Source organism: Oncorhynchus nerka, linkage group LG24 (genome assembly GCF_034236695.1).
Source record: "Oncorhynchus nerka isolate Pitt River linkage group LG24, Oner_Uvic_2.0, whole genome shotgun sequence".
NCBI classification, from domain to species: domain Eukaryota; kingdom Metazoa; phylum Chordata; class Actinopteri; order Salmoniformes; family Salmonidae; genus Oncorhynchus; species Oncorhynchus nerka.
In genome coordinates, this window is record NC_088419.1 from 23,966 (window position 1) to 41,105 (window position 17,140).

Consider the following 17,140-nt stretch of genomic DNA (forward strand, 5'->3'; position numbering starts at 1 on the left):
ATAAAGTCTAGAAAACTCTGTCCACTCTGTGCGTAACAAATGTTAATTATAGACACAGAAAACGCTATTGAGATCAAATGTTCCATCGATGAGAAAATGAGCAGAATCTCGGCCAAAATCCATTTCGCCCCATCTTCTCCAACTGCCGGTCACTAGGCTTCCATTGGGCTTCCTCTCACCACCATATTTGGTAGAGGGGAAACCCTAACCGGATGCTTCACATTTATACATCCGGGAAAATATATGTTTCATTGTTCTATCTGTAGTGGAACGAGAGTCCGAGCCTGGGATTGTTCCGGAATGGTCATGCAGAAAAACATTTGCCCTTTCTACAAGTCAACCTAAATTACGCCTTTTTACTCCTTGACAATCTGACCAATCGGGTTCAGCTGTATATTTGGAAAGCAGTGATGTGAGCCAATCACCGAGCGAGATTTTGACAGAAGGGGCGGAAAACAGACGTATAGCTAGGGTGTCGCGGTAGTGCCTGCATTTGAAGGCGACGTCACGGCTGTCGTTTGTTTCGGGGTCTAATCATCGACAAAACAAATAATTGTAACAAGATCGTTAATTTACACACTTTTTAACCTACGGAAATTTATAATTCTTCTCGATCGCAAGTCCCGAGGCGGTTGTAATGACGGGGAATGCCAATAATTTTAATGAGCTCGCTGGTAGTTTGAAGAAAGAGTAAGTCGGGGAGGGGAGCCATTTTGTCCCGACAGAGCGAGAGAAAGAGAGTGGAAAAGGGGGAATCACACGGGATACCATTTTTTTTTAGTGGTTTTTAATTCAAATGCTGTAAGAAAACCCGTCTTGGTTACTCTTCGGTTACTGTTGCGACACGCTACCCCTGGTGGTATATAGCTAACTAGCCAACTAGATATCAACATAACTCAAATATTACAGACCGTTCCTCTGCTTGTAACTCAGGCTGGCTCTAGACCTGCGGGAGATAGTTTCTGCTCTGTCCGGCGAACACAACTTGTCTATCGATGGCGAAGAAGACCTACGACCTGCTCTTCAAGCTCCTGCTGATCGGGGACTCGGGCGTGGGGAAGACCTGCGTGCTGTTCCGCTTCTCAGACGACGCCTTCAACACCACCTTCATCTCCACCATAGGTGAGTTACCGGGACAGGGGTGTCAACAATACTGGGGGGACCACAACTGTATGGATTCTGCGGGGGCAAATTATCGCTAATAAATCGCCACCTGTAGCTTCGTTGACGTAGATATTTCAACTGTCACGGTGACTGACGGTCCATAGCAGCTAACAAAAAGGCCCATGGCGCAAGTTTGCTGAACTCTCCAAACTAGCTAGTTAGTGTACTAAATGGTTCGTTTTTAAAAAACGTTTTAAAATGACCTGTCAGTCACAAACTGGTGACATTATGCCTGTCTTATTTCTACATTTCACTTATTTGTTAACTAACATTAGCTAGCTGACTAGCTGGTTGGGTAACATACATGTACAATGTGTAGACTTAACTTATGTTACCTAGCTATCTGGTGGCCCTCAGTTGTCAACTAACTAATCTAGTCTCAGAGAAACCAAGTAGTATAACCGGTTATGTATTTTGAAATGCTGGCTTGCCAGGCCACCAGACTGTGCCAGCTTTCATGTAGAATGGGCCGTTAGCTGGCTAATGATATACATTCGTACACTATATAAACATTTTTAGTCATAGTTGTCAGTCAAGGGGCTTTGATAGCTAGCTTTCACGGATCTCTGTATGTCTTGGTATGTGAGGAAGATTCTAAAAACATCTGCTAAGTTTTACTCTTCTGAAATCATAAACAATTCATGATGATGGCGTCACTGTCTTGTCGCTTTTGCTGCCGTGTTCAAACAACTGGGGAATTGGGGTGGAAAACGAGCTCCGACTGGGGAAAAATAGGTTTGAAAGGTCAACCAACTCGAAATTTCAAATTGACCTCAGACCTCTTGCTAGAGCTCTGACCTGAAGATCACTGATATCATGATTTGACCTAATATTTTTCAGAGTTTCCACTTGTCTTCAAAGCACCATAAAACTCATGGTAGACGACCGACCCTTTGCTAGGCCGTATCTGTGTGATGCTGGATTCAGTGCTCTCATCTGCATTAAAAACAAATATCAATTTAGGTTGGATGTGATCGCAGCTATGAAAACACTGAACCCAGCTTCACACAGATATGAGCTGAAAAATGGTTTTATGGTGCTTTCAAGACAACTGGTAACCTGTCAGTGATCTTCAGGTCGGAGTGCTAGAAGATGCCAGAGTTCTCAACTTCGAGTACTGAGTTGGATGACCATTCAAAACAATTTTTCCCTGTCTGAGCTCGTTTTTTCTTGAGTTCCCAGGTGGAGGCTGGGTCTAGATGGCTGTGTCTACACTTGAAACTTATATGCAACTTTTGCTATCAGAATATGAAGAGTGCGTTGACAAGACTGGTCTAGCTGCACAGAGTTCAGATTGTGTTGAGATCTGTCTGACCACTTCAGGAGGTGGTCAGGGGCGTATTGTGAGGTTTCCTCCTCAGTCTGGAGGAATTCAGGCTACTGAAAGCACATACATGGTGTGACGTCATCACCAGGGGGTGACAGTCACCACCAGACTATACCAGACCCAATACAGACTACAGTCACCACCAGACTATACCAGACCCAAGACAGCCTACAGACTACAGTCACCACCAGACTATACCAGACCCAATACAGACTACAGTCACCACCAGACTATACCAGACCCAAGACAGCCTACAGACTACAGTCACCACCACACTGTACCAGACCCAAGACAGGCTACAGACTACAGTCACCACCAGACTATACCAGGCCCAATACAGACTACAGTCACCACCAGACTATACCAGACCCAAGACAGCCTACAGACTACAGTCACCACCACACTGTACCAGACCCAAGACAGGCTACAGACTACAGTCACCACCAGACTATACCAGGCCCAAGACAGGCTACAGTCACCACCAGACTGTACCAGACCCAAGACAGGCTACAGACTACAGTCACCACCAGACTATACCAGACCCAATACAGACTACAGTCACCACCAGACTATACCAGGCCCAATACAGACTACAGTCACCACCAGACTATACCAGACCCAAGACAGGCTACAGACTACAGTCACCACCAGACTGTACCAGACCCAAGACAGACTACAGTCACCACCAGACTGTACCAGACCCAAGACAGGCTACAGACTACAGTCACCACCAGACTGTACCAGACCCAAGACAGGCTACAGACTACAGTCACCACCAGACTGTACCAGACCCAAGACAGACTACAGTCACCACCAGACCAAGACAGACTACAGTCACCAGCAGACTGTACCAGTCCCAATACAGGCTACATACTACAGTCACCACCAGACTGTACCAGACCCAAGACAGGCTACAGTCACCACCAGACCAAGACAGACTACAGTCACCAGCAGACTGTACCAGACCCAAGACAGGCTACAGTCACCACCAGACCAAGACAGACTACAGTCACCACCAGACTGTACCAGACCCAATCCATAACTGTAGTGTGGAGGCCTACCCTATGTCCCGTAATGGATGGAGACCCATCTGTACAAAAGCGCATCATTCCATCCCATGGAATCTGTTTTTTATCAATATAGCAACTCACTGAACATCCCACATTTCATTTCATGCTCTGTAATCATGAGAAAGAACAATATGTCCCCATGAAGAGCATCCCCCAACATGTTTATCCAACAAAAGTCAAAGCATGGGCATCTCGGTCATCACAGCTGACGTCCATTTGGAAAGCATAATCTGGGGAGTTCTTGAGTCATTCATCAGAGTATACATTCTTAGTTTAATGGTGTTATCTGACACAGGCATTGATGTGAGTTTCTGTGCCTTTGTCTCCCCTCACATTGTTTTCACCATATTAATTGCGTCCGGTAATATCAAAGTCCCTGCAATAGTGTAGCTAGTCATTCTCCGTAGAAATTATTCAATAGTGTGTGCTTTCATAGTGTAGCTAGTCATTCACCGTAGGAATGATTCATAGTGTAGCTCGTCATTCACTGTAGGAATGTTTCATAGTGTAGCTAGTCATTCACTGTAGGAATGTTTCATAGTGTAGCTAGTCATTCACTGTAGGAATGATTCATAGTGTAGCTAGTCATTCACCAAGGGAATGATTCATAGTGTAGCTAGTCATTCACCGTATGAATGTTTCATAGTGTAGCTAGTCATTCACTGTAGGAATGTTTCATAGTGTAGCTAGTCATTCACTGTAGGAATGTTTCATAGTGTAGCTAGTCATTCACCAAGGGAATGTTTCATAGTGTAGCTAGTCATTCACCAAGGGAATGTTTCATAGTGTAGCTAGTCATTCACTGTAGGAATGATTCATAGTGTAGCTAGTCATTCACCATGGGAATGTTTCATAGTGTAGCTAGTCATTCACCATGGGAATGATTCATAGTGTAGCTAGTCATTCACCATGGGAATGATTCATAGTGTAGCTAGTCATTCACCAAGGGAATGATTCATAGTGTAGCTAGTCATTCACCAAGGGAATGTTTCATAGTGTAGCTAGTCATTCACTGTAGGAATGATTCATAGTGTAGCTAGTCATTCACTGTAGGAATGTTTCATAGTGTAGCTAGTCATTCACTGTAGGAATGTTTCATAGTGTAGCTAGTCATTCACCGTAGGAATGTTTCATAGTGTAGCTAGTCATTCACTGTAGGAATGTTTCATAGTGTAGCTAGTCATTCACTGTAGGAATGTTTCATAGTGTAGCTAGTCATTCACTGTAGGAATGTTTCATAGTGTAGCTAGTCATTCACCAAGGGAATGTTTCATAGTGTAGCTAGTCATTCACCAAGGGAATGATTCATAGTGTAGCTAGTCATTCACTGTAGGAATGTTTCATAGTGTAGCTAGTCATTCACCAAGGGAATGATTCATAGTGTAGCTAGTCATTCACCAAGGGAATGATTCATAGTGTAGCTAGTCATTCACTGTAGGAATGTTTCATAGTGTAGCTAGTCATTCACCAAGGGAATGATTCATAGTGTAGCTAGTCATTCACCAAGGGAATGATTCATAGTGTAGCTAGTCATTCACCAAGGGAATGTTTCATAGTGTAGCTAGTCATTCACCAAGGGAATGATTCATAGTGTAGCTAGTCATTCACCAAGGGAATGATTCATAGTGTAGCTAGTCATTCACCAAGGGAATGATTCATAGTGTAGCTAGTCATTCACCAAGGGAATGATTCATAGTGTAGCTAGTCATTCACCATGGGAATGATTCATAGTGTAGCTAGTCATTCACCAAGGGAATGATTCATAGTGTAGCTAGTCATTCACCAAGGGAATGATTCATAGTGTAGCTAGTCATTCACCAAGGGAATGTTTCATAGTGTAGCTAGTCATTCACTGTAGGAATGTTTCAAGTACAACGGTGAAGTGCTGCCTTTTCCCATGATCCCATTAGGGTGCTCTCTCGTTGAATTGTATCTCTTAGATTATAATCATTTATTTAGATTAATGTTAATCACACTACAATCATTTTGACATACATAGATGATATTAGAATAGTATATATATTTTATTTTTCTTCTGGGTTTTGTAAATTGTCCCGCGCCCTTATTTTCGTATCAGGCGATGGTAAACCAAACTACAACAATTCAGCCAAAATCCATTTAGTTTAGAAGTAATAACTAGTGATTCCAGGCTATTGTGAAATGGAGGAACCTGCTCTATGTAGCCTGCTCTTCTCCATTACCAAAACATGATCTATTTTTAGCCGATATTGGAATTAATACACACGCACTATATTAAACAGGGATAATGTTGTAGGTTACACCAGCAAGTAGAACAGTATTTCCAGGGCTTGTGTTTTTATTATACATCTGATTATTTGACATGAAGGTGTGGTAAGCTAAAACGTTTAGCTAGCTTGCTATTTTTTTAGCCACCTAGCCAGACTGCCAGCTAGTTACTACTAGCAAGGGAAGGTGTCTCTTCCTTGTTTTAACTAAATTAAATGACTTAAGAAAAACGTTGCAATCACCCCCTTGTTAATGGTAGTGGGACTAGGCTCCAAAAGGTGTCTGTGGCTCAAATCCCACTCCACCCACCGAGCAACAGAGTGGAGCTTGCAGTAACCTTTACTGGCCACAGAGTTGGGCAGTGTGTACATCAGTATAGCCCAATAGGTGTGTGCGTGCAGTGTAATAGGAGTGTTCCCCCTTCTCTGACGCAGCAGTCATACCTTCAGAGACATGCAGCTTCTTCTCAAAATACACCACCGGAAACCCACTATTCTCTCTCGCCCTCTCTCTCCTCTCGATACTCTCTCCTTTCCTTTCTCTCTCTCTCCTCTCTATCCTCTTTTGCCACTCTCCTCTCTCTCCTTTCCTTTCTCTCTCTCTCCTCTCTATCCTCTTTTGCCACTCTCCTCTCTCCTTTCCTTTCTCTCTCTCTCCTCTCTATCCTCTTTTGCCACTCTCCTCTCTCTCCTTTCCTCTCTCTCCTTTCCTCTCTCTCCTTTCCTCTCTCTCCTTTCCTCTCTCTCCTTTCCTCTCTCTCCTTTCCTCTCTCTCCTTTCCTCTCTCTCCTTTCCTCTCTCTCCTTTCCTCTCTATCCTCTTTTGCCACTCTCCTCTCTCTCCTTTCCTCTCTCTCCTCTTTTGCCACTCTCCTCTCTCTCCTATCCTCTCTCTCCTATCCTCTCTCTCCTATCCTCTCTCTCCTATCCTCTCTCTCCTATCCTCTCTCTCCTATCCTCTCTATTCTCTTTTTTTCAACTCGTCCTCCTGTCTTTCTTCTGGCTCCCAAGTGGATCAGCGGTCTAAGGCACTGCATCTCAGTCCCAGAGGCATCGCTACAGACCATGGTTCGATTCCAGGCTGTATCACATCTGGACGTAATTGGGAGTCCCATATGGCGGCCCACAATTGGCCCGGCGTCGTTAGGGTTTGGCTGGTGTAGGCCGTCATTAATTGAAAATGTGTTCTTAATTGACTTGCCTAGTTAAATAAAAAATGAACACACCTTTCCTCTGCCTCCTCTCCTTAACCAGAAGCAGTTTGAACCTAGAATCTGTTTTCAGTCAGTAACTCTTGTGTCATAGTACTTATCTAGCAGTCGTTTTTTTAGCGTTCTTCATCATAACTATTGGATTGATAGTGAAAGTTAGGGAGTATCTCCTAGTGTGTGAGTCGGAGTATCCATTAGCCAGTAATAGCTGGCTTTTGGCTGGTCGAAAATGATTGAAAAGCCGATCAATAAAATTGGCCCTGGTTAATTGTCTGGGAGAAGGGGGAAAAAATCCCAATGCAAAATAATGCTTTTTAGCCTATTCATTGATGGTGGTGGAAATATATTTCACCAGTCATGCATATGTCTATAGGTTCATTTGCATAATTTAGTGGAATTAAATGTAGTTAGCCCGGTTAGCCAATGTGCGGGACTATCTGCATTGTGTCCCACCACCTGCCAACCCCTCTTTTTACGCTACTGCTACTCTGTTCATCATATATGCATAGTCACTTTAACCATATCTACATACTACCTCAATCAGTCTGACTAACCGGTGTCTGTATGTAGCCTCGCTACTGTATGTAGCCTCGCTACTGTATGTTGCCTGTCTTTTTACTGTTTTATTTCTTTACTTAACTATTGTTCACATCTTTTTTGCACTATTGTTTAGAGCCTGTAAGTAAGCATTTCACTGTAAGGTCTACCTACACCTGTTGTATTCGGCGCACGTGACAAATACATTTTGATTTGATTAGTCGTTATGTAGTCTATATCACACATCATACATAGACTGCTGCACCTCCTCACTCAGCTCCTGTGGCTGCACCTCCTCCTCGCTCAGCTCCTGTGGCTGCACCTCCTCCTCGCTCAGCTCCTGTGGCTGCACCTCCTCCTCGCTCAGCTCCTGTGGCTGCACCTCCTCCTCGCTCAGCTCCTGTGGCTGCACCTCTTCCTCGCTCAGCTCCTGTGGCTGCACCTCCTCCTCGCTCAGCTCCTGTGGCTGCACCTCCTCCTCGCTCAGCTCCTGTGGCTGCACCTCCTCCTCGCTCAGCTCCTGTGGCTGCACCTCCTCCTCGCTCAGCTCCTGTGGCTGCACCTCCTCAGCTCCTGTGTCTGTTTCACCATTGATGTGCATATATGGGTAACAGTAGGCAGGCTTTAGCATGTCACACCACATTGCAATGAGCTGGAGGCAGTTTTATTTCATATTATGAGTCATGTCTTAAATTGCTTCAAAGTATCAAATCATTTATGTTAGGCTAAAGGCTTCAATTGAAACCAGTATGGTTTCTCTCATGTTCTATTGGTTTTCAAATCAACTTTCTGCCGTTGTCCAGTAGCCAAACTTCAAACCTAGTCATATACTAGTTGACGATAATCCTAGTCATATTAGCATTAGCAAGGCATGCTAGTTGATAATAATCCTAGTCATATTAGAATTAGCAAGCCATGCTAGTTGTTGATAATTCTAGTCATATTAGCATTAGCAAGCCATGCTAGTTGATGATAATCCTAGTCATATTAGAATTAGCAAGGCATGCTAGTTGATAATCCTAGTCATATTAGCATTAGCAAGCCATGCTAGTTGTTGATAATCCTAGTCATATTAGCATTAGCAAGCCATGCTAGTTGATGTTAATCCTAGTCAAATTAGCAAGCCATGCTAGTTGATGATAATCCTAGTCATATAAGCATTAGCAAGCCATGCTAGTTGTTGATAATCCTAGTCATATTAGCATTAACAAGCCATGCTAGTTGTTGATAATCCTAGTCATATAAGCATTAGCAAGCCATGCCAGTTGTCGCGTCTTTAGATCTCCTCTCTTTCAACATTTCTAACAGATGTTGCAATAGTCGCATGATACCACTCATGTGCGGTGTGCTTTCGACATACAGAAACTCAAATCCTTCTGTTAACCTGATTTAGAATTCCTCACAATCAAATCTACCAAGAGAATTCTCTTCGATTATAATCACAGCCGTATATATTCCCCCCCAAGCAGACACATCGATTGCTCTGAACAAACTTTATTTGACTCTTTGCAAACTGGAATCCATACATCCTGAGGCTGCATTCATTGTAGCTGGGGATTTTAACAAGGCTAATCTGAAAACAAGACTCCCTAAATTGTATCAGCATATCGATTGCGCAACCAGGGGTGGTAAAACCTTGGATCATTGTTACTCTAACTTCCGCGACGCATATAAGGCCCTGCCCCGCCCTACTTTCGGAAAAGCAGACCACGACTCATTTTTTTTTATCCCTGCCTACAGGCAGAAACTAAAACGGGAGGCTCCCACGCTGAGGTCTGTCCAACGCTGGTCCGACCAAGCTGATTCCACACTCCAAGACTGCTTCCATCACGTGGACTGGGATATGTTTCGTATTGCGTCAGATAACAACATTGACGAATACGCTGATTCGGTGTGCGAGTTCATTAGAACGTGCGTTGAAGATGTCGTTCCCATAGCAACGATTAAAACATTCCTTAACCAGAAACCGTGGATTGATGGCAGCATCCGCGTGAAACTGAAAGCACGAACCACTGCTTTTAATCAGGGCAAGGTGACTGGTAACATGACCGAATACAAACAGTGCAGCTATTCCCTCCGCAAGGCTATCAAACTAGCTAAGCGTCAGTATAGAGACAAAGTAGAATCTCAATTCAACGGCTCAGACACAAGAGGTATGTGGCAGGGTCTACAGTCAATCACGGACTACAAGAAGAAATCCAGCCCAGTCACGGACCAGGATGTCTTGCTCCCAGGCAGACTAAATAACTTTTTTGCCCACTTCGAGGACAATACAGTGCCACTGACACAGCCTGCAAAGAAAACATGCGGTCTCTCCTTCACTGCAGCCGAGGTGAGTAAAACATTTAAACGTGTTAACCCTCGCAAGGCAGCAGGCCCAGACGGCATCCCCAGCCGCACCCTCAGAGCATGCGCAGACCAGCTGGCCGGTGTGTTTACGGACATATTCATATTCATATTATTGTACATAATTTTTCTGCCACCGCCTCTTTTGACTGAAAAGAGATTCTGGAAATCAGCACAGCGACTACTCACCTCGTACTAGATCAAGATGTTTTATTTAACGAGTCGGACGTGAAGGATTTACTTCAGACACTCAACAAGGCCCAAATCCCCGTCATTCGCATGAAGAAGAAATGGCGATATCGGGGAAGTAGGTCGGGGTGCCTTGTAAGGATCCGACGGCATGGGAGTAATCCCCCTCTACCATCAGAACTATTAGCCAACGTGCTTCGATCAAGACTATCCTACCAATGGGACATTAAGCTGTAATATCTTGTTTCACTGAGTTGTGACTGAATAATGACACGGATAACATACAGCTGGCTGGGTTATTGGTCCATCTGCAAGATAGAACAGCTGCCTCCGGTGAGACAAGTGGTGTCTATTTGTAAATAAATGGTGCACAAAATCTAATATTAAGAAAGTCTCAATGTTTTGCTCGTCTGAGGTAGAGTATCTCATGATAAGTTGTAGACCACACTATTTACCAAAAGTTTTCATCTATATTCTTCATGGGTTTCTATTTACAACCACAAACCGATGCTGGCACCAATATGGCACTCAATGAGCTGTATAAGACCATAAGCAAACAGGAAAACGCTCATCCACAGGTGCTCCTAGTGGCCGGGTACTTTAATGCAGGCAAACTTACATCGCTTTACTTCATTTCTACCAGCATGTTGATTTGCCTAGTTAAGGTTAAAGGTTAAATAAAATTTTAAAAATGTGCAACCATAGGAAAAAAATCTGTAGACCACTTTTACTCCACACACAGAGACACATACAACTCTATCCTCCTGAATCCTGCTTACAAGCAAAAACTAAAGCAGGAAGTACCAGTGACTTGCTCAATAAGGAAGTGGTCAGATGACGCAGATGCTAAGCTACAGGGCAGTTTTGCTAGCACAGACTGGAATATGTTCTGGGATTCTTCCGATGGCATTGAGAAGTACACCACATCGATGAGAAGTACATAAGTGCATCGATGACGTAGTCCCCACAGTGACTATACGTACATACCCCAACCAGAAGCCATGGATTACAGGCAACATCCGCACTGAGCTAAAGTATAGCGCTGCCGCTTTCAAGGTGCGGGACTCTAACCCGGAAGCTTATAAGAAATCCTGATATGCCCTCCGACAAACCATCAAACAGGCAAAGGGTCAATACAGGACTAAGATCGAATCGTACTACACCGGCTCCGACGCTCGTCTTATGTGTAATACCAACATGTTTTAAGCAAACCACCGTAGTCCCTGTGCCCAAGAACACCAACCTGCCTTAATGACTACTGACCCGTACCATTCACTTCTGTAGCCATGAAGTGCTTTGAAAGGCTAGTTATGGCTCACAACACCATTATCCCAGAAACCCTAGATGACCTCCAATTTACATACTGCCTTAACAGATCCTCAGATGATGCAATCTCTATTGCACTCCACACTGCCCTTTTTATTTGACCTTTTATTTAACCAGGCAAGTCAGTTAAGAACAAATTCTTATTTTCAATGACGGCCTAGGAACAGTGGGTTAACTGCCTGTTCAGGGGCAAAACGACAGATTTGTACCTTGTCAGCTCGGGGGTTTGAACTCGCAACCTTCCGGTTACTAGTCACACGCTCTAACCACTAGGCTACCCTGCCGCCCCCTTTCCCACATGGACAAAAGGAACACCTATGTGAGAATGCCGTTCATTGACTACAGCTCAGCATTCAACACCATAGTGCTCTCAAAACTCATCACTAAGCTAAGAACCCTGGGACTAAACACCTCCCTCTGCAAATGGATCCTGGACTTGCTGACTGGCTGCCCCCTGGTAGTAAGGGTAGGTAACAACACATCCGCCACGCTGATCCTCAACACAGGTGCCCCTCCTTCCTGTACTCCCTGTTCACTCATGACTGCACGGCCAGGCAACACCATTTTTATTTTATTTATTTTTTATTTAACCTTTATTTAACGAGGCAAGTCAGTTAAGAACAAATTCTTATTTTCAATGACTGCCTAGGATCAGTGGGTTAACTGCCTTGTTCAGGGTCAGAACGACAGATTAAGTTTGCTGATGACACAGCAGTGGTAGGCCTAATCGCTGACAGCGACAAGACAGCCTATAGGGAGGAGATCAGAGACCTGGCCGTGTGGTGCCAGGACAACAACCTCTCCCTCAACGTGATCAAGGCAAAGGGGCTGATTGTGGACTACAGTAAAAGGTGGACCGTGCATGTCCCCATTCTCATCGATGGGGCTGCAGTGGAGCAGGTTGAGAGTTTCAAGTTCCTTGCTGTCCACATCACCAACAAACTAACACGATCCAAGCACACCAAGACAGTTGTGAAGAGGGCACGACAAAACCTATTCCCCTTTAGGAGACTGAAAAGATTTGGCATGGGTCCTCAGATCCCCAAAAGGTTATACAGCTGCACCGTTGAGAGCATCCATACTGGTTGCATCACTGCCTGAAATGGCAACAGCTCGACCTCTGACCGCAAGGCACTACAGAGGGTAGTGCGTACGGCCCAGTACATCACTGGGGTCAAGCTATACCAGGCGGTGTCAGAGGAAGGCCCTAAAAATGGTCAAAGACTCCAGCCACCCTAGTCTTAGACTGTTCTCCCTGCTACCGCACGTCAAGTCTAGGTCCAAGAGGCTTCTAAATAGCTTCTATCGCCAAGCCATAAGACTCCTGAACATCTAATCAAATGGCTACCCAGACTATTTGCATTGCCCCCCCCTCTTTTACACCGTTGCTACTCTGCTTATCTATGCATAGTCATTTTAACTCTACCTGCATGTACATATTACCTAGACTAACTGGTGCCCCCGCACATTGACTCTGTACCCCTCCCTGTATATAGCTTCCACATTGACTCTGTACCAGTACCCCCCTGTATATAGCCTCCACATTGACTCTGTACCGGTACCCCCTGTATATAGCCTCCACATTGACTCTGTATCTGTACCCCCTGTATATAGCTTCCACATTGACTCTGTACCAGTACCCCCCTGTATATAGCCTCCACATTGACTCTGTACCGGTACCCCTGTATATAGCCTCCACATTGACTCTGTACCAGTACCCCTGTATATAGCCTCCACATTGACTCTGTACCAGTTGTTATTTTACTGCTGTATATAGCCTCCACATTGACTCTGTACCAGTACCCCCCTGTATATAGTCTCGCTATTGTTATTTTACTGCTGCTCTTTAACCTAATGGGTAAGGTGTTCCGCTAGCGGAACCCCACGGCATTCCGCTGAAAAGGCAGAGCGTGAAATTCAACTATTTTTTTTTTTTTTAGAAATATGTAACTTTCACCCATTAACAAGTCCCAATACAGCAAATAAAATATGAACATCTTGTTAATCTACCCATGGTGTCCGATTTAAAAAATGATTTATAGCGAAAGCACAACATATGATTGTTAGCTCATAGCCAACTCAAAAAAACAGCAATTTTTCCAGACAAAGATAGGAGTCACAAAGCAGAAATATAGATAAAATGAATCACTAACCTTTGATCTTCATCAGATGACACTCATAGGACATCATGTTACACAATACATGTATGTTTTGTTCGATAATAATGTGCATATTTATATCCAAGAATCTGTTTACATTTGCACCTTACGTACAGTAATGTTTTGATTCCAAAACATCCGGTGATTTTCCCAGAAATACTCAGAATAAACATTGATAAAAAATGCAAGTGTTATTCACAGAATTAAAGATATACTGATCCTCTATGCAACCGCTGTGCCAGATAATAAAAAATAAAAAAACTTTACCTGAAAAGCATAATCTGAGAACGGCGCTCGGCACCCCAAAACGGCCAAAGACAGAAGGCACTCCCAGGAATCCCAGTTCGACAATAAATTACTGATTTGTTCCATAAAGCCCATCATTTAGCCACTTGTTTGCGTGTTCAGCCCAGTAATCCATCTTCATGAGGCGTGACCATTTCCTCCATGACGACAACTCAAAATGTTCCGTTACAGGTCGTAGAAACAAGTCAAAACATGTCTGCAATCAATCTTTAGGATGTTTTTAACATATGTCATCAATAAGGTTCCAACCGGAGAATTTCATTGTCTGAAGAAAAGCATTGGAACGGGAGCAAGTTGTCGGGAGTGCGCGTCATGAGACCAAGTCTCTCTGCCAGACCACTCACTCAAATAGCTCCTATGAGCCCCTCCTTTATAATAGAATCCTCAAAACAGGTTCTAAAGACGGTGACATCTAGTGGAAGCCCTAGGAAGTGCAAGCACATCCATAACTATCAGGGATTTAAACTGTTTTGAAATTCGACTTCCCACTTCCTGTTTGGATTTCTTCTCAGGGTTTTGCCTGCCATATGAGTTATGTTATACTCACAGACATCATTCAAACAGTTTTAGAAACTTCAGTGTTTTCTATCCAATAATAATATGCATATATTAGCATCTGGGACAGAGGAGGCCTTTCAGTTTGGGCACGCAATTCATCCAAAAGTGAAAATGCTGCACCCTACCTCAAAGGTTTAACTACCTGTTACTCTTCTCTTATTTTTATATGCCGTTGTTGGTTAGGGGCTTGTAAGTTTCACTGTAAGGTCTACACTTGTTTTCGGTGCATGTGACTAATAAAATGTGATACCTGTTGTATTCGGCGCTTGTGACAATTTCAATGGACCACTATCAGGCACCTGTCTCATTCCATTGGTGTGCGATGGGCTTGAGTTCAGAGCTCTGTGCTGGCCAGTCAAGTTCTTTCACAACGATCTCGCCAAACCATTTACATTTTCTTGTGCCTTTTTCACACCGCTTGATATATAGGTCCTGGATGGCAAAGCGCTCGGCCCCAGTGATATACGGTCCGCACAACCCTCTAGCTCAATTTGATCAAAGGCGGTGCTATTGTCAGTGGTACAGCTGTTTAACCTTTTCAGGATTTGACGGCCCGAAGGCAGTGTTTCGCCGCCTTCACGACTGTGTGTATTTGGACCATTTAAGTCTAGTCATTTGGACACCGAGGAACTTGAAGATCTCCATATACTCCTTCAACATTGATGGGGCGTGCTGTCATTTCCTGGTTTCTGAAATTAAAATATTTTCTGCTCTTTGAAGTTTATGTACAAAACCCAAACTAAACAAATCGTAGAAACATTGAATGGATCTAACCCTTATTAGGCTTGCTTTAAATTAGAATGAAAGATCTACACTGAGTGTAAAAAATAAAATAAAAACATTAAGAAAAGCTTCCTAATTTTGAGTTGCATCCCATTTTTCCCTCAACAGCCTCAATTTTTCAGGGCATGGACTCTACAAGGTGTCGAAAGCGTTCCACAGGGATGCTGGCCCATGTTGACTCCAATACTTCCCAGAGTTTGTCTCAAGCTGGATGTCCTTTGGGTGATGGACCATTTTTTTTCTCTCCTTTTATTTAACCAGGTAGGCCAGTTGAGAACAAGTTCTCATTTACAACTGTGACCTGGCCAAGGCAAAGCAATGTGACAAAAACAACACAGTTACACATTGTGAAGGTGTAGGCTATATTACATGGATTTATTCGACTTTCTAATGCGTTTCCCTGTAGAGGTCACTACTCTAAAGGAGGTCTGTATTGATGTGTTTCTTTGTGTTTTCCAGGAATAGACTTCAAGATCAAAACTGTTGAACTCCAGGGAAAGAAGATCAAATTACAGATATGGTGAGTGGCCCGGACAGAATTTCTACTGGCCCGGACAGAATTTCTACTGGCCCGGACATGGTGTCGTTTTTAAAGACATTGGGTGATGCAGGGCCTATTCAGCAGGGCCTATTCATGGGTTGTATGTTTCGTCACTATTGGTTTGAACTTTTGTTTTAAAACTAATGCCCGACTGAGCGTTCTACTCAATGCATTGTCAATAATTGCTGATGAAGATTTGGTTTATAGTGCAGTACTGTGACTTGGAAAACACGACATTTAAAAAAGAGGCAAATAATTAGTAGGAGACCCTTTGCCATCTTTGTGATGTCGCCATATTTACTTTGGATGTAGTATAACTTAAGCTAGCTAAGATTGAGGGGACACCATCTCGCAGCCTTTTCAGAGCAAGGAGAACAACTACTCCAAGTCTCGGAGCGAGTGACGTCATCGATTGAAACTCTATTAGCGCGCACCCCGCTAACTAGCTAGCCATTTCACATCGGTTACACCAGCCTAATCTTGGGAGTTGATAGGCTTGAAGTCATAAACAGCTCAATGCTTGAAGCATTGCGAAGAGCTGCTGGCAAAACGCACAAAAGTGCTGTTTGAATGAATGCGTACGAGCCTGCTGGTGCCTACCATCGCTCAGTCAGACTGCTCTATCAAATCATAGACTTAATTATAACACAACGCAGAGAAATACGAGCCATTGATCATTAATATGGTCGAATCCGGAAACTATAATTTCAAAAACAAATCGTTTATTCTTTCAGTGAAATACGGAACCGTTCCGTATTTTATCTAACGGGTGGCATCCCGAAGTCTAAATATTCCTGTTACATTGTACAACATTCAATGTTATGTCATAATTACGTAAAATTCTGGAAAATTTGTTCGCAACGAGCCAGGCGGCCCAAACTGTTGCATATACCCTGACTCTGTGTGCAATGAACACTAGAGAAGTGACACAATTTCACCTGGTTAATATTGCCTGCTAACCTGGATTTCTTTTAGCTAAATATGCAGGTTTAAAAATACACTGCTCAAAAAAAATAAAGGTAACACTAAAATAACACATCCTAGATCTGAATGAATGAAATATTCTACATAGTTGAATGTGCTGACAATAAAATCACACAAATTATCAATGGAAATCAAATTTATCAACCCATGGACGTCTGGATTTGGAGTCACACTCAAAATTAAAGTGGAAAACCACACTACAGACTGATCCAACTTTGATGTAATGTCCTTAAAACAAGTCAAAATGAGGCTCAGTAGTGTGTGTGGCCTCCACGTGCCTGTATGACCTCCCTACAACGCCTGGGCATGCTCCTGATGAGGTGATCTCCTCCCAGACCTGGACTAAAGCATCCGCCAACTCCTGGACAGTCTGTGGTGCAACGTGGCGTTGGTG

General features: G+C 43.6%; 1 protein-coding gene across 1 annotated transcript in view; it reads left to right on the plus strand.

Moving 5' to 3' along the window:
* Window positions 1-474: 474 nt before the first annotated feature.
* The window catches only part of LOC115121180 (ras-related protein Rab-10), a 57,991-nt gene continuing 41,325 nt past the window's right edge, over window positions 475-17,140 (plus strand). The window contains exons 1-2 of the mRNA XM_029650219.2: window positions 475-1,122; window positions 15,681-15,741. Coding sequence (XP_029506079.1) covers window positions 996-1,122; window positions 15,681-15,741 — 188 coding nt within the window. The 5' untranslated portion in view covers window positions 475-995. The remainder of the gene's footprint in view (window positions 1,123-15,680; window positions 15,742-17,140) is intronic.